Genomic DNA, 22,894 nt, shown 5'->3' on the forward strand with positions numbered 1-22,894 from the left:
CTTTGGTCTATCAGGCTTGGCTGGTTCTGCTCGTACCAACTTACACTGACCCTCGGCCCTCGATTACTTCCCTGTTTGTTGTGTGGAATCATGTAGGAGAGTGTCTTTATTTTATTAAAATCTCTTTTCGGAAAGTCATTAAGAATAATCAAAGGCGGTTTCGACGAGAAACCGACCGTGGTGTAAATTGGTATTTGATGGCATACCATCGTGGTGCATATATATACATAAGTATGTATTGCATATAGAGGATTTTGTATTCGTGTTTGCCGACTTCATTCAGTTTTTTCTTCTACGTACAACTTTCTCCGACGGGTGTCTATTCTTCGAGTTTATTCTACTGGCTTTCAGACCTTTGTCGCTCCCTCCAGACGCTCTTTAATTAGAAGAATTTACATGTCTTTCAGAATTGACGACCGCGACTCCATAGTATCATACTCCAAGCCTGCGGTTGGAGGACACTGGAGCTCTCAAGGGTCCAGCACTTCTTATCAGTCGACTCTCAGCCTCACCCGTACTCGGAATGCCCATGCGTCAGTGTCTTTTACCGGTAAACATCGTCAACACGAGGAAAAATCCCGCAACTAATTTTTTGACGATGTCTGCAGGGACCTCCATCTCCGTATACGGCCTGGTGTCACCTAGCGGTACCGGAAATATTCAATCAAGCAGTTATAGCGTCGATGGAAGCAAGACCGAGGTATATATGGCAAGACCGATTGAAAGAACTCAAAGCCAAGTTCTTTTCTACGACTCCGGCCCCCTCGTCGATGGTCAACATACCCTTTTAGTGACCAACCTTGTGGAATTGGATTTCCTCTGGATCGACTACTTCCTGATAACTAGTACATCAGGCCTTAATGGGTCGGTACCAGCTACGACCCCGGCAGCTTTCTCCAGTTCCACACTGGGCACTTCTACAACATCCACGAGCTTTTCAAGTACAGCAAGCATTGAATTGGCTTCGTCAGTGCTCCCCACCCAAAGTACTGTGGGGCAAGACGATGGGGCAAGTGTTTTGGCAGTGTTTTCAGAAAAGCGATGGTACTTATGCTTGCACTAGTCTCCAACGAATGACAATTTGCCGATAACCCCTAGTGCGAGTTCTAACTCGAACCTAAGCGACGTGGCTGCCATCGTAGGTGGCATTGTAGGAGGAATCTCCTTGATCATCCTGATGGTGATAGTGGTTGCAGTAGCAAGGCGCACAAGGCAAAGGGAACGGTCACAATACCACAGAGATGGCCTTTCCAAAGTTGCCTTCGAAAGCGAATCGAAAAGAGGTATGTGTTTGTGTACCGCTGTTGCTGCATTTGTTTAATATGATGATCTCCAGCGTCCGAGCCATCCAGGGGGTTATCAGACTTCGATGACACCACGGTTAGCACATATACCGCGTCTACCAGTTACTCCTTTGACCAGAGACGCATGGTAGTAAGCTCAGCATACTCCTGAACATACATGCGACATTGTTCAGAGAGCAACGGTGATGGACAGACCACGTCGAGAAGTCGAGCGTCTCCCCTAGTTGGTCAAGATTGTATCAAAGAGATCAACGGACTACCCGTGGCCTTCCACAGGTTGGATGTCTGGTTAGATTTTCCTCGTGCTCATCATGGTCCGTAGTAATTTGATTTTGTATGGTGGAATGCAGTGCTATCTGGAAGCCTTTCTAGGACATCTGGATAGGTGATAGCAATGATTCTTCACGCTCTGATTTCAAAATACATCGGATCTCACCATGTTCAGCATCCTACATTGAGTACAAGGAATCTCATCCACCATTTGCGCGTGCCGTGCGTGCAGTTCGGGAAAACGGCAGTCGTCGGTCGTCTTAAGCGGAACGTCAAACTGAGCCCGAATATTTGGATGCCTAAAATATCCAGCTGTGAACTTGAAGCAGTGTCGCAATCATTTTTCGATTCAACGCCTTAATCATCGTCACATTGGGTCTGTCAGTTGGGCCGCTGGGTTCTTCTCCCACCGGCGCCGTTTCATAATCCCTAGGTGTCTGATTCTGGTGATCTCCGGGCCTATTCAGGTCTATCTAGTGGAATATGTCAACGGATTGAATGCCTATGATGATATGAAATGCTATGGCGCCATACTGTGTCTAGCAATAGTCATCTTCATCCCGCGGTGTGAGGACTGGTTATCTAGAGAATGGGTGGAACCACTATCTTTCTCCCTTTCCCTTCCCTCTACATCGTGTTCTCGTCATGGAGTTCCCAGAGAAAAGACAGCGTAGCGACTCCTTGGAGGACCAACCATCCGACGAAAATACCGCTTTGTTGAATTCCAGAGGCTCTTCAAGATACAATCATGCGAATGAAGATCTTCCAAAAAAGAACTCGTTCTTTGTTGAAAACTTGGAATATACTCCAGAGGAGGAGAAGCAGGTGCTACGGATAATCGACCGACGGCTCATGCCTTGCATTTTGCTTACGACGTTCGTTCTGAATATGGACCGCACGAACAACTCCAACGCCATCTCAGACAACCTCCCATTTGATCTGGGATTCGACATAGATGTGGTCAATATTGCAACTGCTATGCATTCTGTCTTTTTCGCCATCGCTTGCCTCACGGGGTCTATCATTGCTAAAATTGTTGGGCCGCATAAGTGTACGTGCTTATTGAATCCATTTACATACCCAGGCTCTCATTCATCCTTGAACTAGGGATACCCACGTTGATGTTCTCCTGGGGACTTGTAACTTTAGCCCATGTTCTTATTACAGATAAATCAGGATATCTCACAGGTCAGTTTTCTATTCCAAATTTTGCGATTGTAAATTAAAATTCTTCATCTTAGTACGGTGCTGTAAGTCCTAAATTTATGCGGGTCCCATAACTTGGCTCTGATCTACTTCAAAGTCATTGCATTCACCGAAGGGGGTAAGCCGTGACCGTATCCTATTTATGACCATCGAACCTCATCCATCAATTACAGGTGTTATTCCGACTACTCTCGTTTATCTAGGAGGGTTTTACAAAAGTACGGAATTAGCCACACGTCTTGCTTGGTTCTGGGGAGTGCAGCATGTAGCGAGCGCTGTGAGTGGGTTAATGGCCAGCGGGTTGCTGAAGTTACGGGGTTTGGCAGGGCTTGAGGGCTGGAAGTGGTTGTTCTTAGTTGATGGTATCATCACAGTTGTTGTTGCCCTTGGAACCTGGTACGTGATAGGTGATTATTTTCACTCCAATTCAAAATTTAAATTCTGCGATAGGTTTTATCTACCCCGCGATCTAACTCGAACGAAAGGTGGTCTGCGCGGCAGAAGCTCTTGGTTAACATATCGACAAACACAGATAGCTATTACCAGAGTTATCCGTGACGATATATCAAAGAAATCATATGAGTTAGTCGTTTTTTGATCTACTGATTGCCTTCATAAATTCTTATAATCGATAATCGACAGAAAAACCGTACAATGGTCGGATATCAAGGACACTTTAACAGACGTTGGGATCTTGGGACACCTAGTAATTACCATGATCGGTCAAACCCCCAATACACCCATGCATACCTGTAAGTACATTTCCAAAATGCAAGTACGAGCCAGACACCCATGTCAACACTTAAAATAGATCTCCCCACGGTCATCAAGTCGTTCAACTTCAACGTTTCCGTGGCGAATGCATTGACGGCTCCTCCATACCTGCTACAAGGAATCTCAATGGTGCTTGTTATCCAACACTCTGATAAAGTACGGGAGCGTGGGTACCATGGAGCGTTTGGAGGTGGGTTACTCCTAGAAAACTTAGTCATGCATATACCGAACTAACGGTCCCTAAGCTGGATGGCAACTTGCTGGTTGGATTTTCTTGCGAAGCCTTCCAGATAGTGCGGGAAGGGGGATCAAATATCTCGCTGCTGTCATTGTGGCGTCGTGGCCATCTACACATCCGCTAAATATTGCTTGGATGTCGGAGAATACAGGAAGTATTGGCAAGCGTACTGTTGCATCTGGGTTGGTCATTGGCGCATGTGAGTTGATAACCACATAATATATGATAGTTTACATTTCTGACCTTTACGTTCTAGCCAATATTTATGGGGTTTGGGGATCGCAGATATATCGCGCGGATGATGCGCCTTGTTAGTCCTCATGTTCTTCGTTTCTACCTGCACATCTCATGTGCCTTATTTGCAGACTTCAAACGAGGAAATTTAATCAACATCGGTTTCGCTGGTACCGCGTTTCTTCTGTGGTTCATCCAAAAAGGCCTCTACCAATATCGCAACGCTCGTAATGCAGCTAAACTCCGAGCATTGAGTGAGGCTGATTTGGCTCGAGAGGAAGAGCTTAGGGTATCGAAAGGAAACACAAGCCCTCTCTTCAAATTTACTACTTGATATCTTTGCACTGCTTCTGCACATGTATGACCACTTTCACGATTCATTGACGACATTAGAGTAGAATCCTGACTCGAAACACATCATCCCATACCCTATAGCTACTAACTATATACCACCAAATGTACTTCGTATCCATTGTATAGTTTTTATATTCAATTTCTTGCTATTTTTCGAGACTACCAGTCCCAAATTCTTAAAGAAAGAGATTAACCTTATGGGCGGCGACGTACATTGGATTATTGACTGTAGCAACTGGAAAACCTTCTCGGCAATTCGCCATTGATAGTAACACGCAGTTAGACAACGCGCCTTTCATTTACAAACCTCTGGTGGCGGCTGGCGACAAAAAAGGAGCAATCTGCCCGCAAAAGTCAATGTAATGCAAACACGTGATACTTCAAACTCAGAGACGCGTCCCAAAAGCGCGTCTGATCCCCCTATAACACGTCATCTGGGACCTTTATATCATTGAATAAACACAAATCAACAGTATTTCTAATATTTTAAATCTCTCTGCGTTATTTTATTTATCTATTCAAGTCGGTTCGATACAAAGACCCCTTTTTCACGAACCATTGCGCAGCCGTCATCTTGGGGAAGTAGACATCCCTATCTTCTGCATTTTGGACAGCTTCTGCAATGTATGCGCTTTCATTTACAAGTGCTTTGAGATAGACATCGTTGGTCGGTCTTGAGAAGTACACGAGTGACCATCGATCATAGCCTGCTTGGGCACCAGGGGGAGGTCTATGAGGGAAATGAAATTATGTATTAATATGGTCAGATCAAGTCAGATACAAAATCATTTTTTGACGTACACAACCCGGTGAGTGCAAGATTTCAGAATGCCACCGCTCATAATGGTGAGAGTATCTCCGATGTTGCAGATTGAATATCCCTCAATCGGCTACCAATAAACACAAATGAAGGTATTTTAGCTCAGATCAAAAGACTAGCTGATATACTCTCACCTTCACGTATCTCCATTCATCACCGTCGGTTTCGGGAACAAGAACCTGCAAGCCACCTTGCCTATTGGAAAGAAACGACAGACTGTTGGAACAGGGTCAACATCCCGCAAAGCGCATCACAACTCTTGAGAACACAACCACAACAAACCTTCCGTAATCTGTATGCTGTCCCAAAGCAATCTTCGTCCCCTTCGGTGTAGCAGCCACCTTAATACACCTCGCCTCTGAAATACACGTCTTCCCAGGGTCATGCAAGGCCATAAGCGTCCCCAGAGGCAACCCGAGCTTGTTCTCAAAAACACGCATAACAACCTTGCTCTGCTCGATGCACGTCTGTACGAACGGTATAATCGTATCCTGCATATACCTATTCACAGGCGCTGGGTAGTCGCGGTGCACGATGCGGGGATAGGCCATCGCGTCGTCCTTTGCGACGTTGATGTATTCCGACGCGTCGAGGGATCCCTCTGCATCTACATATTTCTTGCCCGCTTCTCGATATCTACATCATGGCTTCAGAATCAGAATAAACTTTCCAAGAGATACGGCTTGTGACTCACCCAGGAGAAGCACCTTTATTACCTTGCCAATACTTCATCTTCTCTTCCAACGAAAGCGACAGCGTCTCTTTCCCCATCTCAAACATCGGTCCAACAAATGGTTCAGCATCATGGTTTTTCAAGCTAGAGTTTCTCTATCAGCCCACCTGAGGCCCCCAAAACGACCTACAATAGCCTCATCGCTGCACACTTACTACCAGAACCCCCATTTCGTTGCAGCCTCCCACAAAACGTCAGCTTGCTCTTGGTCGCCTTCCTTGAGGAGTTTGTAATCAACGACAAGGAGATCTTGTACCGGAATACTTTTGTCAGTTGGAAATGGTGGGTGATCCAAGCTGGTCATCCTGGAAAAAATTGGGAACAATGAACCAACCCCGGCGTAGACGAGCCAACGGCATTTATACTCTAGACAAGCTATTTGAGGTCATGATTACAATTAAAGATGGGAGTGCGGCCGTGTCTAAATCATATTTTAGAACATGTTGCACAACCCATGACATAGGAAACGGCAACGCGGATATACGGACTCCGGTACCATGCAAAAATATCAATACACTGAAGACATGATCAACTATCAACGCTCACTCATCATGTTTTCTTTCTAGTCGTACTTCATGCGCAGAACTTTTCGATATTCTGATCTTCGTCGTGTTCATGGTGGGCCATGACTCAAATTCTCAGAAAATCATCGCCTCCTTAGGCATCATATAAAGAATAATTAATTGTATAGTAGTAAAGTACAGAAGGCGATTATAAAGAGAAGGATGCTCTTTTTGAGCAAGCGTGGACAAGTGCTTTACTTGGAATAGACGCCGGCTACATATGCGACCAAATCGCAGACGCGACGGGAGTAGCCCCATTCGTTGTCGTACCAGGAAAGAAGCTTCACGAAGTGTGGGTTGAGTACAAGACAGCCTTGAGCATCAAAGATTGAAGAGTAGTTGCTGCCAACGATGTCGGTAGACACGAGTGCCTCATCCGTAAATCCCATGATGCCTTTGTACTCCTTGCTTTCAGAAGCCTTTTTGAACACTTCAATAATCTTTTCAGCAGAAACTTCTTTTTCGGTTCGGACAACAAGGTCGACAACTGAAGCATCGAGTGTCGGTACACGGAAGGCCATTCCACTAATAGATTTTAGATCCAGGTTCAGCGACATGACTGGTCAACACTCACGTTAATTTGCCTTGCAAGTCAGGAATAACCTTTCCAACGGCTTTTGCAGCGCCAGTGGATGATGGGATAATATTGTTGCCTACACTTCGGCCTCCACGCCAGTCTTTGTGGGACGGGCCGTCGACGGTTTTCTGAGTAGCTGTCGTGGCGTGGACAGTGGTCATCAAGCCCTCAATGATATTGAAATTGTCATGCATGATTTTGGCGAGGGGAGCGAGGCAGTTTGTAGTGCATGAAGCGTTAGATATCTACACAATTGGAAATGTGAGATATTCTTGAAAACATAAGAGCGATTCAAACGCACAACTTCAGCTTTGCCATCGTATTTCTCGTGGTTTACGCCAACGACATACATTGGGGCATCACTAGATGGTGCAGTGATAATAACTTTCTTCGCGCCACCTTTGATATGAGCCTGAGCCCTAAAAGGACGTTAGCATATAATACAGGGTCCGCCTGAACCTTGCTTACTTTTCTGTCGTGGTGAACACACCAGTGGACTCGACAATGAATTCCGCTCCAACGGAACCCCATTTGATAGCAGCGGGATCTTTCTCGTTAAAGACATGGATCGCCTTTCCGTCTATGTGTAGCTTTCCGTCCTTGGCCTCCACGGTACCTTTGAAGCGCCCGTGTACTGAATCATATTTGAACATGTACACCTAGATACTTTATGAGTATATGCTATAGATTCGGTAGCGAGTGTGCGCACCATGTAGTCTAGAGCAATAAATGGACTGTAGTATATGTCAGACTCCAACGTTTCGAAGTTCAGATTCTGCGACTCACTCGTTAATGGCGACAACATCGAGGTTGCCCAATTCCAAGGCATTGCGCAAGACAATGCGACCAATGCGACCTGAAAAGAGTAAATATATGCGCATATATGAGGTCTGCAATGTTGAGACTTACCAAATCTGATGCATGAGACAAACGATGAGGGTGATTTTGAATATCTGTCTTGACAGAGAAGTAGAGAATGCACATACCCGTTGATGCCAACTTTAGCCTATAGGGAAAGAGTCAAGGGCGTTCTATAAATCGAAAAGGCGAAAGACTCACTCCCATGTTGTATAAATCTTTAGTGGTGTTGGTGGTGTGGTTTTAAGTGGGTGGAGTGTTTGGATTCGCAATTTTGCTCGAGATGAGGTTTATAAACTCTAGGTCTAAAAATAGACGAGACCTTTGGTGTCACAAGTGTCATCATTGGGCCTCCGATTGAATAATATTTGCATCCAAAAGGCTTGGAGTATCACAAATGCCGCGCATTGCGAAACACTCGAACACGCACTGTTGCGTCGTGAATATATTGTTGGGACGCGTCCAGCATGATAAGATACTGACGTATCGAGGCCAAAAATAGACAAACGCGTCGGGACTCGGGATCAATGTGACCCCTGAATCTAGGATTCAAAGGCTAGATGCGCATACAGTTACAGCCCACTCTGTCTGTTGACAAATGTTGACCATCTTAGCTGTGATCAAAGAAGTGAATATTAATTCAGGTAGCCCACTTGAGAATATACCCACCGTAATCGTAGTAAGAGGTACTTATGTGTTAGATCCAGAGGGTTAATACTAAGACCATGCTGAAGAAAAAAGGACAAGCAGCAATACTTGCAAGAAATTTCTTGCCTAAAATTGTAATACTAGAGGTTTGGTGTATGTGTAGCAATGCGGTTTTCATGTCTATTTCGCCATTGCTTCACAGGCACCTCCACTGGCAAAATGCTCTGGAGGAGGAAGATACCGCTCTCACCACTTCTTCTTCAGGGAGTTTCAACCTTTCCTGAAAACGACGACAAGAAATACTACTCGGCATACATACTCGGACTCTCAAGATACCACAACCCGTCTCCGTGGTTTGGCATGTTGTCAAAAATATGAATGCGATGCGTGCTTCTCAGAGCCATGCCTAACCCGTAAACTAAATTTTCCCTGACAAAATTTCTCATTCTCCGAGTTGAGGTTCAGACATTCGACACAATTCCAGCTGTTGGCCGAGGTTTCTTGCTCAAGTTGTTCGACATTGACAAAGGTTTGTTTACAAGTTAGACGTTGAGTGAACGAGGAATGAGAATGAAATGCAATTGAGAGTCACCCCGCTCGCGCCAAGCCTGCGCGTGTGTATCCGAGTCATTCCTAATGGGGACGCTTTCGGCATTAGCCACTAATTGCTCGCGAGGTTCCTGTTGTCTGTCACTCAGCGCTGTTCATTCTGGCTCATGTCTCGAAATGAAGTCCCGTCAACCCCAGCTTCGACTTCCAGGATTTCGCTCATACGACATACAAATCTCTTCCTCTCTTCGCTCATAATTTACCACAACCTGAACGTACGGCGTGAAAGACATATGTACCCGCGAGACAGGCGTTGTGTACGTATGTGGGTTCTAAGCTCGAATTGACCACTTGGCAATGTGTCGCTTTCATGTCCCATGGAATGATGGATCACTTGACCTTGTGGAACTTGTTTTGCGTTCAAGAAGACTGCAATGGGAGGATCTGGGAAGATAATTTAAAATGGAATGCATCTTTGTTGCCACCATTGAAGCTTCCTTCTTCTTTCCTAACACTATTCGTGTCACCATCTTTTTCGTCCCGCTCCTTCTCAAACGCTTTCACCTTGCTGGAGGAAACCCGCGGGCCTCACTCGGGAGGAATAGAAGGAAGAGGGGGCAGTCGCCTTGGGACTTGGACGCACCGTGAATAAACCCCCACACATCTTGTCGCTGTCTTACGGAGAGATGCCATCGTTGGACCGCTTCACATTTTTTGTCAACTACGACTTTCTCTAGTGAGTTTCATGTGATGAATATTCCCAAATATTCTACTAATGCGCACCCTTTCTGTAGTTGGGGTACGCATTGCCTTGTGCTTGAGTGTGTGGGGACAAACTAACTCACTTCTTGTAGGTTGTCTAGCATCAATAAACCTTGTGTATGTGTCCTTGCACCCTGCACGCATCGTTGACAACTGACCTTTTCTTGATGCAGCATCTCCATCTTGATATATCACAACACTAAGGTTGAACGATATCACAAATTAGCGTCCGAATACGAACTCTCTACCTCCGCCCATCCCAAACCATCAATATCTCTCCCTGGCTCATTCAAATATATAAGCACGTTCACAGGCATAATAAACCTGTGTGGCGCCTACCTCCGCACGCGACGAATCCAACTCCTGCAAATTCCAACATCGTGGCTGACAAAGTTCATTGGGGATGCAGAAATAGATGAGGGATTCCTAGATCTCGTGGATGCCGAGTGGATTGTCGCGCTGAATGATTGGAGCAACCTTTTTCTGGCCATCACCTTCTTTCTCTCTGGATGCTTCAACCTCGCAACTGTGAGACATCTACGATTGCGGGACCTGTGGGCGGAGAAAATTCTATTGCCTGCCCCATATAAATCCTGTCAGCAGGATCACTTCGACGATAAGGAGGTGCCAGGCGCGTTGGGTGAAGGAAAGTCTTTTGCGAGAGCTGCTCCTGGGTGTTCGAAAAGAGCGAGTGTGGTGGGGTCGTTAGACGAGAAGGGCGTTACAAGGCTTCGATAGAAGAAAATGGAAAGAATCTGCTTGTATGTATTATCACCACCACTACCATTATCTCGAGCCTTCGTAATTCAACGCGTTAATCGCCCGTCGGTGCCCCTTTCCTTGCTAAAAAGCCTTAACACATGCCTTGAATAGATCGACAATCACAGCTTGGTTTAGGCTATTTACACGTGAGTGTACGCCATCTTGTTGGGTTACCTGCGGAATGCCGATCCGTTTGCTGTCTCCACAAACTGTTCTATCTTTCATTGCTCGCTCTTTTGGTCAAGAAAGAGGGGTAATGGACCCAATATAGGAAGCCCGCCAGGCAGCCGCCCGAAGCGTCGGGTTCTTATGGCATACATCAAGGCGCGCCTTTCATGATATCATAAACACGATCACACCTTTTTGCAGCATCTGCAAGCGCTCTAGCTCTTTTTCCCTTTCACTCGCAAGCTCACGATAGCCATGACCCCCTTTCAGAAAGTCATGCCTGCCCAGTGCCAAATCCCTTTGTCTATTTTTAGCTTTCATCTAGGCGAAGTTTCTCGAGCAAATGTTTCGAGTCTCAACGTTACACACTCTACAACTTCATCTTCAGCCAAACGTCAACACTTCTTAAAAGGATACTTATGACTTCTGTATGTCTTTTTTGTATAGTTTAGGAAAACGCCTTTGACACTTTTTCGATAGCCAAAAGTTGGTATCAATGGGTATGGAACTAAGTTCCTCAGGGACAACAGTTACTTGAGATTTCAAAATGACCAACCTCGCCTTGTATAAACACTAGATTTGGTGAGTATATCATACATGAATTGTCTTTGAATAAGAATATAAATTCGTTCTTTTTCAGGCAGAATTGGTCGTATTGTTCTTCGCAATGCTTTGGAGTTAGGCAACCTTGATGTCATAGCCATAAACGAGTATGTTGACCTGAACCCTCTCAAGTTCTTCATCTAACACCACATAGTCCATTCCTTTCTCTAGACTATATGGTACATATCAGACATCTGATATATTCGGCGCAACCTCACACAATTTTCTCAGGTTTACTTGTTCAAGTATGACTCGGTACACGGGCGCTACAAAGACCCTGTGGAAGCAAAAGACGGGAAACTGTACATCAACGAAAGGCCTTTGCACGTCTTTAACGAGAAAAACCCTGCCGCTATCAAATGGGGCTCCGTCGGCGTTGAATATATTGTCGAGTCGACTGGGATCTTCACTACGATTGATGAGTGAGTGTCGCTCGCGCCGTCCTTTATGTTTGTTGCATCATGATGTTTGAGCTCTGTGAAAGAGCCCAAGCCCATTTGAAAGGCGGGGCGAAGAAAGTAGTTATCACTGCTCTATCCGACGACGCACCAATGTATGTCTATGGTATCAACCACAAAGAGTACAAAGGGGAAATTGATATCGTGTGTCCCTGTTTTCCAATTCAGAATATTCTTTTTTCTTGACCAATTTTTGAAATAATTAGGTCTCCAATGCATCGTGTACGACCAACTGTCTTGCACCTCTTGCTAAGATCGTGAATGATAAATTCGGCATCATCGAAGGGTTAATGACTGCCGCCCATGCGACAACTGGGACATACAAAACGATGGACGTGTCGTTTCAAAAAGACACCTTGTACGATACCAGTGGATGTAGCGCAAACAGCAGCTCCATTCCATCATCATCCACTGGGGCTGCCAAAGCAGTTGGAAAAATTATCCCAGAATTGAAAGGAAGATTAAAGTACGTTTGGTTGGTCATGTATATTTTCCTAACTCGTATTAAAAGTCGATATCAGTGGAGTATCCTTTCGCCTCCCGATTATTGATGCCTCCGTCGTTGATCTTGTTGTCCGAACTAGGATCCCAATGACAGAAGAAGAAGTCATCGACACGTTCAGACAGGCTGCTGAAAGCCCAGAATATAAAGGCATTATGGGCTTTGTCAACGAGCCGCTCGTCTCGTCGGACTTTGTTGGCAGCAACTACTCTTCGATTTTTGACGCTCAGTCATGTCTCGTGATGAACGACAACTATGTGAAGATGCTTTCTTGGTACGATAATGAGTGGGGGTATTCCCGTCGTGTCTGCGATTTGGTTGCCTATATTTCCAGTGTCACGCCGGAATAAGTGTTTGTCGTCGATGGCAAGGTTGGCTTACTATTTGTATATTTTGATGATGTTTTGTACGTACCTTAATCTGCAATCTGTCTGGTATCTGAAATACTTCAGAGTCAAGAGATTAGTGCGCCGCTGGGCGATGATTCAATAACATTGTGGCAAGGTCGCACCGCATCAGTCAATTATTTCTTTTATTTCCTGTTGCAGCCAGAAGCATTCACACGCACATCCCTGTGTATACCGATGGGTAACCAATCACGAATGTTCTTTTGCTCGAGAAACTTTAATAACATTGGTGACCCGTTGTCCCAATCCATACCCAATCCCCAGAGGCACCAGAGTTGGCGTTTGAACAATTATTCCAGCGGACTCGATTAAAAATCCGCGAAAAACAGTTACGCCGAGGGCTCGCTAACGGAACCGCCACGATCTACCTCGATCTACTCGGCTGTTATTGGTGGATTTGTTCTAGTCGGCGAGACTCGAGTAGAGCTAGGTAAGGCAAGCTGGGTGCCAGTGCTGATTATGAATCTCACGTTTAACAATGAATCGCGATGCTTATTTCTGCCTCCATGTCCGTCGCATAGACTAGCCACTGTCCAGTGCCATACAGAAACGCCTAGAAACGTATCGGGCCTAGAACGGAGTACAAACCGAAATCGGAGCCAGTATCAGGAGGATTGATGCACATCATCGCTTCTTACACCGAATATATCCAGGGGCACTGACGATGTGATTGGTCAACCATGACTCCATCGATAGATAATCTCTTTTGCAAATCTATAAGTAGGCCACCAGACGGCGCATCTTGACTCTTTTTCCGTTCCTCATAACCACACCGCTTCACATTTTCACCTCACTTTTCAATCAACTTCAACATGGTGTGTTATCTTCTTTCGATGCTTGTACTGAGTGATCACTGAATGATTGTTCGATATGTCAAGGTCAACGTTGGTATTAACGGGTACGCCCCTTTTGCGCTTCGTCTTGTTGAAGATGTTGGCGATCGGTATGCTTAACTGCGTCTTTGGTTGTTAGATTCGGTCGTATTGGCCGCATTGTCTTCCGTAACGCTCTGGAGGCCCAGGGTGTTGAGGTCGTCGCCATTAACGAGTGCGTGAAATTCTTTTTGTCTCTATCTCTTTTTATGATCTAATTTTCTGTCACAAAAGCCCCTTCATCGACCTTGAGTACATGGTCTACATGTTCAAGTACGATTCCGTCCACGGACGCTTCAAGGGAACCGTCGAGGCCAAAGATGGCAAGCTCGTTATCAACGGAAAGCCCGTCACCGTTTTCGCTGAGCGCGACCCTGGTGCCATCCAGTGGGGATCCGCTGGTGCTGAATACGTTGTTGAGTCCACTGTAAGTCTTTTTCCAGTTTTCATTTTACGACGTCTGATGACTGAATTTCATATTGGCACTCAGGGTGTTTTCACCACCATTGACAAGTAAATTTGGCATATTTTGGTCATCTGGGTGCTTTCTTACTAATTTTCTACTTTCCAGGGCTTCCGCTCACTTGAAGGGTGGTGCTAAGAAAGTCATTATCTCCGCCCCCTCCGCTGATGCTCCCATGTTCGTGTGTGGTGTTAACTTGGACAAGTATGATCCCAAGTACCAAGTCGTGCGTGTCCTTTCTTGTACAATTATTTTCCACAATCTGGCTGACATCTGGCTATCTCCACCTACTTGCGAAAATAGATCTCTAACGCTTCCTGCACCACCAACTGCCTTGCCCCTCTGGCCAAGGTTATCAACGACAAGTTCGGTATCGTTGAGGGTTTGATGACCACCGTCCACGCCACCACTGCCACCCAAAAGACCGTTGATGGTCCTTCCCACAAGGACTGGCGTGGAGGACGCAGTGTCAACAACAACATCATTCCTTCCTCGACTGGTGCCGCCAAGGCTGTCGGAAAGGTCATTCCTTCTCTTAACGGCAAGCTGACGTGAGTAAATTCAATCCTTGAATCCATTCACTCCTCGCATTCTAAAGCTCTTTTGTGTTTCTTTCCTTCCTCAAGTGGTCTTGCATTCCGTGTCCCCACCCTCGATGTCTCTGTCGTTGATCTTGTTGTCCGTCTCGAGAAGAGCGCCTCCTATGATGACATCAAGGCTGCCATCAAGGCTGCTTCTGAAGGTGAATACAAGGGAATTCTCGAGTACACCGACGAGCAGGTCGTCTCCACCGACTTCATCGGCCACACCGCCTCCTCCATCTTCGACGCCAACGCCGGAATCCAGCTGAGCCCCAACTTCGTCAAGCTCATCTCCTGGTACGACAACGAGTGGGGTTACTCCCGCCGTGTCGTCGACCTCATCTCCTACGTCGCCGCCAAGGACAAGGAGGCTGGTCTCTAAATTCGACATGAAAATTGGATTTGTTTCCTGTTGTTGATGGATGGAGTTGACAGCGTCGCAGATTTGGACATTTATTCTGATCATTTATTGTATTCGCCTCTCTCTTTTTCGTGAGGCCTGTTGACCAAAAGGAAAGAAAGAAATGTAATGTTACATAGAGAAATACACATTTTGTACAATACAAATTTTGAATGCTGTTCGATCGAACCCATGATCCTATATGTCTATCAATAGCTCTGCGATACTTCGCGTTATGATAAATCGTGAACGTGTGTCTTCCGTTGGTGTTACACGTTCGTAAATGCTTATCTCAACGCAGCGGCGATACGCATCGTACGGCGGGTTGCGGCGTATACGACAAATGCACACTCTGCATTTCGCACTCGGCAATTTCGCTGTGCATGATTTGATAAGAAAAAAGAAGGACAATCCAGAAATACACAGACAGATTCATGCAAAGCTCTGGATGTCGGCCCCGTTGCGCCTGGATCCGAGTATTTCTGTAACTACCATTACGTTTCTTATAGATTGTTCTGACACTAGTATATCTTATGCCCTCATGATACCGACTCAGATCGAGACCGGGTTAAAAGGAATCCATGGTATCCTTGATATTCCGTTAAGCCTGAGACTCCGCGGTATATGCGTATCTAAATTAGTTCTCGGAGTAGAAGTACCAGAGAAGATATGTGGGGCTGGTATCCTGGACCGGCGGAGCCCACAGTGGAGGCTTAAATTCATACTTTCTTGTTACCGTTCCGATATCGCGTCCGACTCTGTGCCGTTATGTACGTCATTGTGGCACGATTGGTGATTCTGAAGGGGTGATTAGGAAATGGCCGAGCCGCTATTCCATGCTGCGAATTCGGGGATATGCAAAGGCAGCTGTTTGCAGTTGTTATGGGTTGTGGTACCCATCTTCATTCCTTTCGGGAAAGTCAGCACTGGAACGTAAACTGCCACACTAGAATAAAAATGATGAAAAGAGGTATATTTTGAAAAAAATACAAGTGAAGCACGAAGAAATCCAAAAAGACTCATAAAAAGGTTTTACGCGAAAGAAAAAAGGTATCGAAACAAAAAAGAGAAAAGGCCTACTTAAAATTTGAGGCTCAAGGGATCAGGTCCCTGAGGAAGACCGATGAGGCTTTCGAACTGGAATCTCCACCCTTCGACAGTCTCTCTGTCAGCCATGAAATCCATGAATCCGAAGGGGTCAACATTCTCCTGCTCCATGATCTTGGCCTTGTCGAATGACTTCCTGGTGGCAAATTTGCTGCCGGTGACGATAGTCTGCCATTCGTCGCTGAGGAGCCAGCTCATGAAGAGCTTGGCGGTCTCGGGCATCTTTGTGCTGGAGAAGATGGCGCCGGTCTGGGGCCACGCCATGTAAACGTCCTGGGTGAGCATTTTACCGACGGTAGGGACGTAGACGCTTGAGGAGGCAAAGGAAACGGTTGGGCCGGAAGAGGAGGTTGCGGCGTTGCCGCTGGTCATGACGAGCGCGGGGGTGGAGGTGCCGCGGTACCATTGGGGCTTCTGGTTGGCGACAAGCTTATTGAAAAAGTCCCAGCCGTACTTTCCGATGATGCGGGTGAAGAGATAGAGAATTGAGTCGTCATCGTTGGGATATGTAAGACCGATTTTTCCTTGGTATTCGGGTTTGAGGAAGTCGAGGATATGTACAGGAACCGTGCTGTTGTCGGGGAATGCGCTGGTCTTGTAGGCAATATCCCCGAGAGAAACTAGGTATAGTTAGTATGGGTCAGTCAAAATATTGTAAAGAGACTAACAGATGGCATATCCGGTGTAAGCACCATCAGGGTCCACGAATTCGGGATGAATATCGTTCCATGTGGGGACTTTGTAATGCATCAGATGACCTCCTTGCTTCCATCGAGGGTAATCATGCAGGGTTTGCAGCATGACCACGTCATAGGCAGTATCAGCCCCTTTGGTATTGGCAATTGCAAGGTCGACGCGGCTGTCGATATACTTGGAAACATCGACTTTGAGGTCCAGTTTGATACCTGGGAAGCGAGTTTCGAAGGCTTTGACTATTCTGTCGCCACTGACTTGAACTGAGGCATAGCATGTCAGTAGGTAAATGCATGCACGTAGGAACCTGCTTACTATCTCCTCCCCAGCCAATTCGCAGGCTACCCTTTTCCGCCTGTGCAGCCTTGTATATTTGGTCGAGTGTCCTAGTTTCGACACCATTTCCATTGGGAGTCGAGCCTTTGGCCTGTCCGGGAGCATTATTTTTGAACATTGCTGCTGGAGTGGATCCTTTAGAAATTGCTGCTTGAGTGGGGTTCTTCGATGTCACGGCAGGGGATGATTTAGCCACCGTTCCAGGAGCAGAGTCTTTGGAAACCACTGCTCCCTGAACAGACGTAAAGAGCATAAGAGCCAAGAGAACGAAGCGCAACATGTTATAGAGGTTGAAAAGGAAGAAAGTAGTGATAAAGCGAAAGGTCCCAATGGATAGAGAAAGAGAATGCAAGTGTGCAGACTAGATATATGGATTGCGGCTTACACCTGGTCTCGATCGATTTGAGAGGGTCCCAATTAGAACATTCTGTTATAAACTGGCCCTTCCTGGTGGGCGGAAGGTGCAAGACACAGTTGCCGCTTTTCGGTTGGTTTTACTGAGGATTTGGGCCGGCATGTGAAGCTTTGCGTAATCCAACACTGGCTGCACTGTTGTCATCGCAAGGGTGTCCACAGACCCTAAAACATACGCCAAAGGAATAGCGAATAGAATGTTGAGAAAATTTGATCAAGGCTGAAAGGTGACCAGTGAATCCCCAAAGCATCCACAAGTTCCTCCTGGACATCTGGCAGTGACGTCTCAAAGCATCACACTATCGTTGCCAGCTTCAGGGGTTACTTTTCCCATTGCGATCGATACGCTGAGAGTGACCTAAATATTTTTTTTTCTCGTGTACTGGTGACGCAGGACGGTAATGAGCGGGATACTTGCGGGTTCCACAAGTTACTAGGGAAGATGCAGGCTGACGCGTTGTTTGTGCGTATTGACGTGATGTGCTGGCCTGAGAACTACACTCGATCACGTGCAAGTCGCGTCCCCGTTGACAATTTCGTGGACGTTACACGCGGTTACAGAGTCACAGGTCTTCTCACAACCACCACCAACCACAACTTTTCAGGGTAGTATATCAAGACTTCAGCGGCGTAACGAGTCTTGTGAGACTTTCCTGGGATGTGGTCCAAATTCACCAATGCCCTCAAGGGCAACAGCCAACCTGTCAAGGAGGAGCACTCACCTCAAGGTGGGGAGGTCCTTAACAAAGTCTACGAGAAGCATCCCAACCTCTCCATGTTCCAAGCCAATGAATCTGGCGTAGCAGAATCACACACAGATGCACCCAGCTCACCGTCTGTACATAACAAGCGGAATATGTTCAAGCGGATGTCGAGAGGTGCACCTAAAGACGACTCAGAGGCACCTCCAACTCCGTCATCGGTAAATCCGCCAACTGGTCTTTTAAAAAAAGTAAGAGGTCATAACGAGTCTTATCGTAATGGAAATGGTGCGTTCCATTTGTTGTATTTCATTTTTCCCCCGAGTTGACCACGTCAAACCTCTGCACCTAGGTTCTCAACTTTCACTTAACGCCCTTACAGCCGAAGCAACGTCTTCAACTTCTCAAAATATGCCACGTCGCTCTTCCTTTGATATGCTCCGCCCAACCTCCCCTCGCAATCAGGATACCACTAGATCTGTCAAAGAGTCTCATCGTCGTCCATCCATGGACATTTTGCGCCAAGAAGCTCCTCTTGCGCCTCATGATGGCCATGGGTCAGACCCACAAGCAGAATATGACTTTGCTGCGCAGGGTCCAGAGAGATTTAACTCAAAAAGATCTATTCTACGCGATCCAAACACGCCCGGTACCGGACAGAACGTCCGATTCTTCCCTCGAGATGCATTCAAAGTCATAACACCAGACAATTCTCTTAGCACAGAGCTTCAAGCAAAGCCGCATCCACCTCTCCCCAATGACACTCCATTCCTAGACCGACTTGCACAGGCCAACTCTCCTGAGTCAAGTTCTCTGGCGCGCTCTTCGTCCGCTTCAAGGTCAAGGCCCACCGTAGCAGAAATATTTTCTCCTCTTGGTACTCCTGCCCAGGACAGCTCGGCCCCCAATGGCGAAGCTTCCGACATGTCCTTGTCTTTTTCGCATCATATCGTAGGAGCCAACGATCACTCCAACCTCTTCGATGTATCGCAACAGCTGGACATTCCATCTTTCCCCCCTCCTGGCCTTGGGTTTGATGTTAACGCGCCAATATTTGACTCGAACTCTTTGGATATATCCAGCGTCGAAACTAGCGATTTGCTCAAGAACACGGGTCCAGATGGCTACTCCAACCAAATGACATCGACCCCACCAAGACCCAATGATTCGAAGGGAAAAGGAAAAGAAGTCGTGTTGGATGACTCCATCCGTGAAAGCATCGAAGTTGGTGCTCCGTCTCCTGAAATTGTGGACGAAGCCGTTTTTCACGCTAGGGAAAAGTCGCCTAAATTGCCACCACCACTTCATGAGCGCAGTCAATCATTCAGTCTAGGACATACACTATATTATTCGTTGGGCAACACAGGCAGCGATGGAAACAAATCGTCAATGGCTGAAAGCGAGGCTGCTTATCCTTCCAGTGATTTGAAACCTGACAGCCTCAACTCCTCCTCGACTGGGCCCTCACCACCAAAGAAGGCTCGCAGTCGGGCCATGAGCGACACCGTGTTCCAGTCGATGCTCCGTTCCTCCCCGAAAGTCAATGCTCCAGAGGCTGACATTAACGACGAATCCAGTTCGGGCTTAGTCGTCTATTCTGGTGGCGGTGGCACCTCAGAACCAGACCCCTTTAGTGTGAATGCCAATACCTATTATACTCCCCAGACCATGATCCCAACAACGCCTCCCAAAGGTGCCATCAAGCATAACAGGAAGACGTCGAAAGAAGAGAATCTCATCATCTCTCTGCAGACCCAACTTTCCGTCAGCACCGAGCTCTGCGCGCAGTACGAAGCGGACCTCAAAGCACGCGACGAGCTAGTGGAACTGCTGAGCAAGAAGTTATCCGATGCGGAGAAGGACGACGCGCGGAAGAAGAACGCGCTGAGGTCGTGGAAGAAGAAGGTGCAGGAGCTCGAGAAGGCGTGTCGGCTGCTCGAAGAGACCGTCGAGGACTCGCGGCAGGAGAGTATGGAACGGAGCGTGATGGACGAGGCTAGTGGGGAGGCGTTGAGGATGTTGCATAGACGTATCGCAAGTCTGGAAAGTGAGAAGCAGGAATGGGAACGCAGAGAACATGCGCTGAGAGAGGAAGTGGAAACGCTTGAGGTCCTCGTCAAGGAGCGCAGCGAAGATGTGCAGAATTTGAAGGAAAACCTTTGGAATAGGGATGAAAGTGAGAGGGAGCTCAAGGAGGGGATCAGAGAGGCAAAGGAACAGATTGAAATGATGGGCAACATTAGTGTTGGCGTGTTTGATGAGGAAGAGCTAAGAAGGCTCCTGATGGAAAAGGAGCAGAAGACCAGCGAGGAGACGCATCGTTTCAAGACCTTGGAGTTTGCGTTGAGGCAAGAGCTGGAGGAGTTGAAACTCAAATGTGAGGGTCTTGAAGTGCAGAAGGCTAATTGTGAAGAGCAGGTGGAGGACCTCAAGAAGCAACAAAAGGCGAGAGACGAAGAATTTGCAACCCTCAAGAACGAACTTGAGGCTCAGTGGGAACACACGGAGAAAGCCACTGACAAGATTTTGCTTCTCGAAAGGGAGAAGGTCGAACTGGCGGACGAACGCGATGCAGCAAAGGCAGATTTGGCGGAGTTGGAAGTCAGAATCACCAACATGGAGGTCGAATGGAATGAAAGCGAGAACAAGCGTAATGAGCTAGAAGCCGAGCTTCAGGAGATGTGGAATGTTAAAGAAACGCTCGAGAAAGATCGCGAAGAGGTGAGTTATCTTTTTATTTTATTCTCCTCTACCTTTAAACATTCCTCTTGGCACAGCTCGAGGACGCCTTGCATCATGAGCAAAAGCAGACTGATGAATTGACGCAACGTTTGCAAGAACGCGAGAGTCGAATCTCAGAGCTCGAACGGGAACATCAGTTCGCCAAAGACAACATCGCTCGCCTCGAAGACAACATCCGACAGAGAAACGAAGAGATCTCTCAATATACGCAGCGCGTAATCGAGCGAGAATCGGAGCTTGAACACCTTCGAGAAGACATGAGCTCGTTGAAGCGCGAACACCACCGCGTCGTTAATGAGCAAACGCGGGCCCTACAAGACGTGTCTGGCCAGCACAACGAGACTAGATCCCAGATCGAAGGGCTTATCAAGGCTAAGGCAGAAGCCGATGTTGAGATCAAGTCTTCCAAGGATAAAATTACCATCCTCAAGGAAGAGGTCGAACGGCTTAGGAGACAGGTCCACAGCTTACAACAAGAGAGTGCCGACAAGGAAGTCAGGCTCCTCCAGGCTGCGAAACAGCATGGTCAAGACAAAGAAGACCTCGCTGGTCTTAACATCGCTTTGGATTCCAAACAACAAGAATTGGAACTCGTACGTTTTTCATTGAATATTTCCCTCTCTTTTCATTGAATTACTTCCTGCAGATTAAGCGTAAACTGAACGTGCGAGGTACTGCTGGCAGTACTCCAGCTCAACCAGCGAAAGCATCTCATCACCGTCGGGACTCTTCAATATTCAGCGCCACTCCAATTTCTCGCCCACCGTCAGTTATCTCAGAGTCTGGTACAGATGCTGGAGGTTCGACAATCAAGAAGAAGAGTTCCGCAGAAACGCCAATGTTAAACTCGACCAAGATCACTGCCCTCGGTAAAAGTACGCGTATCAACGCAAGCGGAGCCTCCTCTGCCTCTTCAACAACCTCTAAGACTGCCATACGTGCTGGAGTCGATGGGTCAATGGGTCCGCCACCTCTCAAGTCGCGTCCGTCTATCAATGGAACGCCGACACCCAGTGGCCGCTTGTCATCGTTGTCGCGCTCGTCCTCGGTAAAGGCAGGCGCAGCGCCAGCGGCGCCTACGCACACACCCCATCGCCGCTTGTCTTCTGTTAACTCTGATTCTGGGTCAGGCAAATCGAAGATCGGAAAGGGGGGTCTGACTAGTCCTACGTCGTCTGTTGCCGAGCAAGATGAAAAGGAGAATGTCGATTCTACCCCGTCTTCGGCCAGGATACGGAGCATGATACCCACTGCCAGTGGATAGCGCACGAGGCATTGATTTTTGACTTACATCTGATTTCCTCTTCTTTCTGTTCCTCGTATATTCTTTATAATCTAACGACATTTTCCGCCCACGTCGTTGTTGTGGTCCTTTCTTTCTGTTCATCTTGTGTCAATTGCTTTCTGTTGCTTTTTTCTTTTCTAGTTTCCACTCCTCGCTTGCCGCGCAAAGTTACTGCTTTCGTTGTTGTCCAAATGTTTTCTCTGTAACTGCTATTCAAAATACGTTTCTTTCATTCCCTTCACAAGCATTTCTAGGCTCGAAAATAGCATATATTTATATGTTTATTGTACCTCCCCTTTCCGAGTCCCATTCATGATACAATTGTGCTATGAACAATATCCGTCATCTGCAAGTAGATATGTAGCTTTAGGTAGTGCTATAGTAGTTGCTACTTGACCTGGTAGAGCTTCTTGTTGTACCAGTACAAACCTACTAATCAAGCACTCGAAATTTCGTTCGGTTGTCTTGACTTGTGAATTTGAGAGAATCGGAACATTTGACCGACGGATA

The 22,894-nt window shown here is 46.8% G+C and overlaps 8 protein-coding genes across 8 annotated transcripts; 5 read left to right on the top strand and 3 right to left on the bottom strand.

The window, feature by feature from the left end:
- Positions 1-396: 396 nt before the first annotated feature.
- On the top strand, positions 397-1,528 carry JR316_0010848 (uncharacterized protein; the record flags this gene model as incomplete). The annotated part of the gene is made up of 5 exons (XM_047896512.1): positions 397-550; positions 609-1,044; positions 1,099-1,283; positions 1,337-1,434; positions 1,478-1,528. The coding sequence occupies 5 exons, from the start codon at positions 397-399 to the stop codon at positions 1,526-1,528; spliced, it is 924 nt and encodes a 307-aa protein (XP_047744557.1).
- Positions 1,529-2,219: 691 nt separating this feature from the next.
- Positions 2,220-4,360, top strand: JR316_0010849 (putative transporter; the record flags this gene model as incomplete). Its single annotated transcript, XM_047896513.1, has 10 exons — positions 2,220-2,625; positions 2,682-2,762; positions 2,878-2,898; positions 2,954-3,176; positions 3,231-3,362; positions 3,423-3,532; positions 3,592-3,744; positions 3,800-3,991; positions 4,049-4,102; positions 4,158-4,360. 10 exons carry the CDS (start codon positions 2,220-2,222, stop codon positions 4,358-4,360), a joined length of 1,575 nt encoding a protein of 524 aa, XP_047744558.1.
- A 530-nt stretch (positions 4,361-4,890) lies between these two features.
- On the bottom strand, positions 4,891-6,237 carry JR316_0010850 (Oxidoreductase vrtI; the record flags this gene model as incomplete). The annotated part of the gene is made up of 6 exons (XM_047896514.1): positions 4,891-5,110; positions 5,182-5,270; positions 5,335-5,416; positions 5,483-5,836; positions 5,895-6,017; positions 6,089-6,237. 6 exons carry the CDS (start codon positions 6,235-6,237, stop codon positions 4,891-4,893), a joined length of 1,017 nt encoding a protein of 338 aa, XP_047744559.1.
- Positions 6,238-6,690: 453 nt separating this feature from the next.
- Positions 6,691-8,138, bottom strand: JR316_0010851 (Glyceraldehyde-3-phosphate dehydrogenase; the record flags this gene model as incomplete). Its single annotated transcript, XM_047896515.1, has 8 exons — positions 6,691-7,021; positions 7,071-7,318; positions 7,375-7,492; positions 7,542-7,732; positions 7,783-7,807; positions 7,860-7,929; positions 7,983-8,079; positions 8,133-8,138. The coding sequence occupies 8 exons, from the start codon at positions 8,136-8,138 to the stop codon at positions 6,691-6,693; spliced, it is 1,086 nt and encodes a 361-aa protein (XP_047744560.1).
- Positions 8,139-11,367: 3,229 nt separating this feature from the next.
- Positions 11,368-12,733, top strand: JR316_0010852 (Glyceraldehyde-3-phosphate dehydrogenase; the record flags this gene model as incomplete). The annotated part of the gene is made up of 7 exons (XM_047896516.1): positions 11,368-11,384; positions 11,465-11,530; positions 11,578-11,602; positions 11,655-11,845; positions 11,908-12,025; positions 12,088-12,347; positions 12,403-12,733. 7 exons carry the CDS (start codon positions 11,368-11,370, stop codon positions 12,731-12,733), a joined length of 1,008 nt encoding a protein of 335 aa, XP_047744561.1.
- Positions 12,734-13,647: 914 nt separating this feature from the next.
- Positions 13,648-15,088, top strand: JR316_0010853 (Glyceraldehyde-3-phosphate dehydrogenase; the record flags this gene model as incomplete). The annotated part of the gene is made up of 7 exons (XM_047896517.1): positions 13,648-13,733; positions 13,763-13,837; positions 13,897-14,089; positions 14,153-14,175; positions 14,234-14,351; positions 14,429-14,676; positions 14,752-15,088. The coding sequence occupies 7 exons, from the start codon at positions 13,648-13,650 to the stop codon at positions 15,086-15,088; spliced, it is 1,080 nt and encodes a 359-aa protein (XP_047744562.1).
- Positions 15,089-16,186: 1,098 nt separating this feature from the next.
- On the bottom strand, positions 16,187-17,522 carry JR316_0010854 (uncharacterized protein; the record flags this gene model as incomplete). Its single annotated transcript, XM_047896518.1, has 3 exons — positions 16,187-16,833; positions 16,882-17,169; positions 17,222-17,522. 3 exons carry the CDS (start codon positions 17,520-17,522, stop codon positions 16,187-16,189), a joined length of 1,236 nt encoding a protein of 411 aa, XP_047744563.1.
- Positions 17,523-18,314: 792 nt separating this feature from the next.
- On the top strand, positions 18,315-22,590 carry JR316_0010855 (uncharacterized protein; the record flags this gene model as incomplete). Its single annotated transcript, XM_047896519.1, has 5 exons — positions 18,315-18,645; positions 18,710-21,078; positions 21,135-21,692; positions 21,746-22,355; positions 22,526-22,590. 5 exons carry the CDS (start codon positions 18,315-18,317, stop codon positions 22,588-22,590), a joined length of 3,933 nt encoding a protein of 1,310 aa, XP_047744564.1.
- Positions 22,591-22,894: the final 304 nt, after the last annotated feature.

Source organism: Psilocybe cubensis, chromosome 10, assembly GCF_017499595.1.
Source record: "Psilocybe cubensis strain MGC-MH-2018 chromosome 10, whole genome shotgun sequence".
In the NCBI taxonomy this organism is placed as follows: Eukaryota; Fungi; Basidiomycota; class Agaricomycetes; order Agaricales; family Agrocybaceae; genus Psilocybe; species Psilocybe cubensis.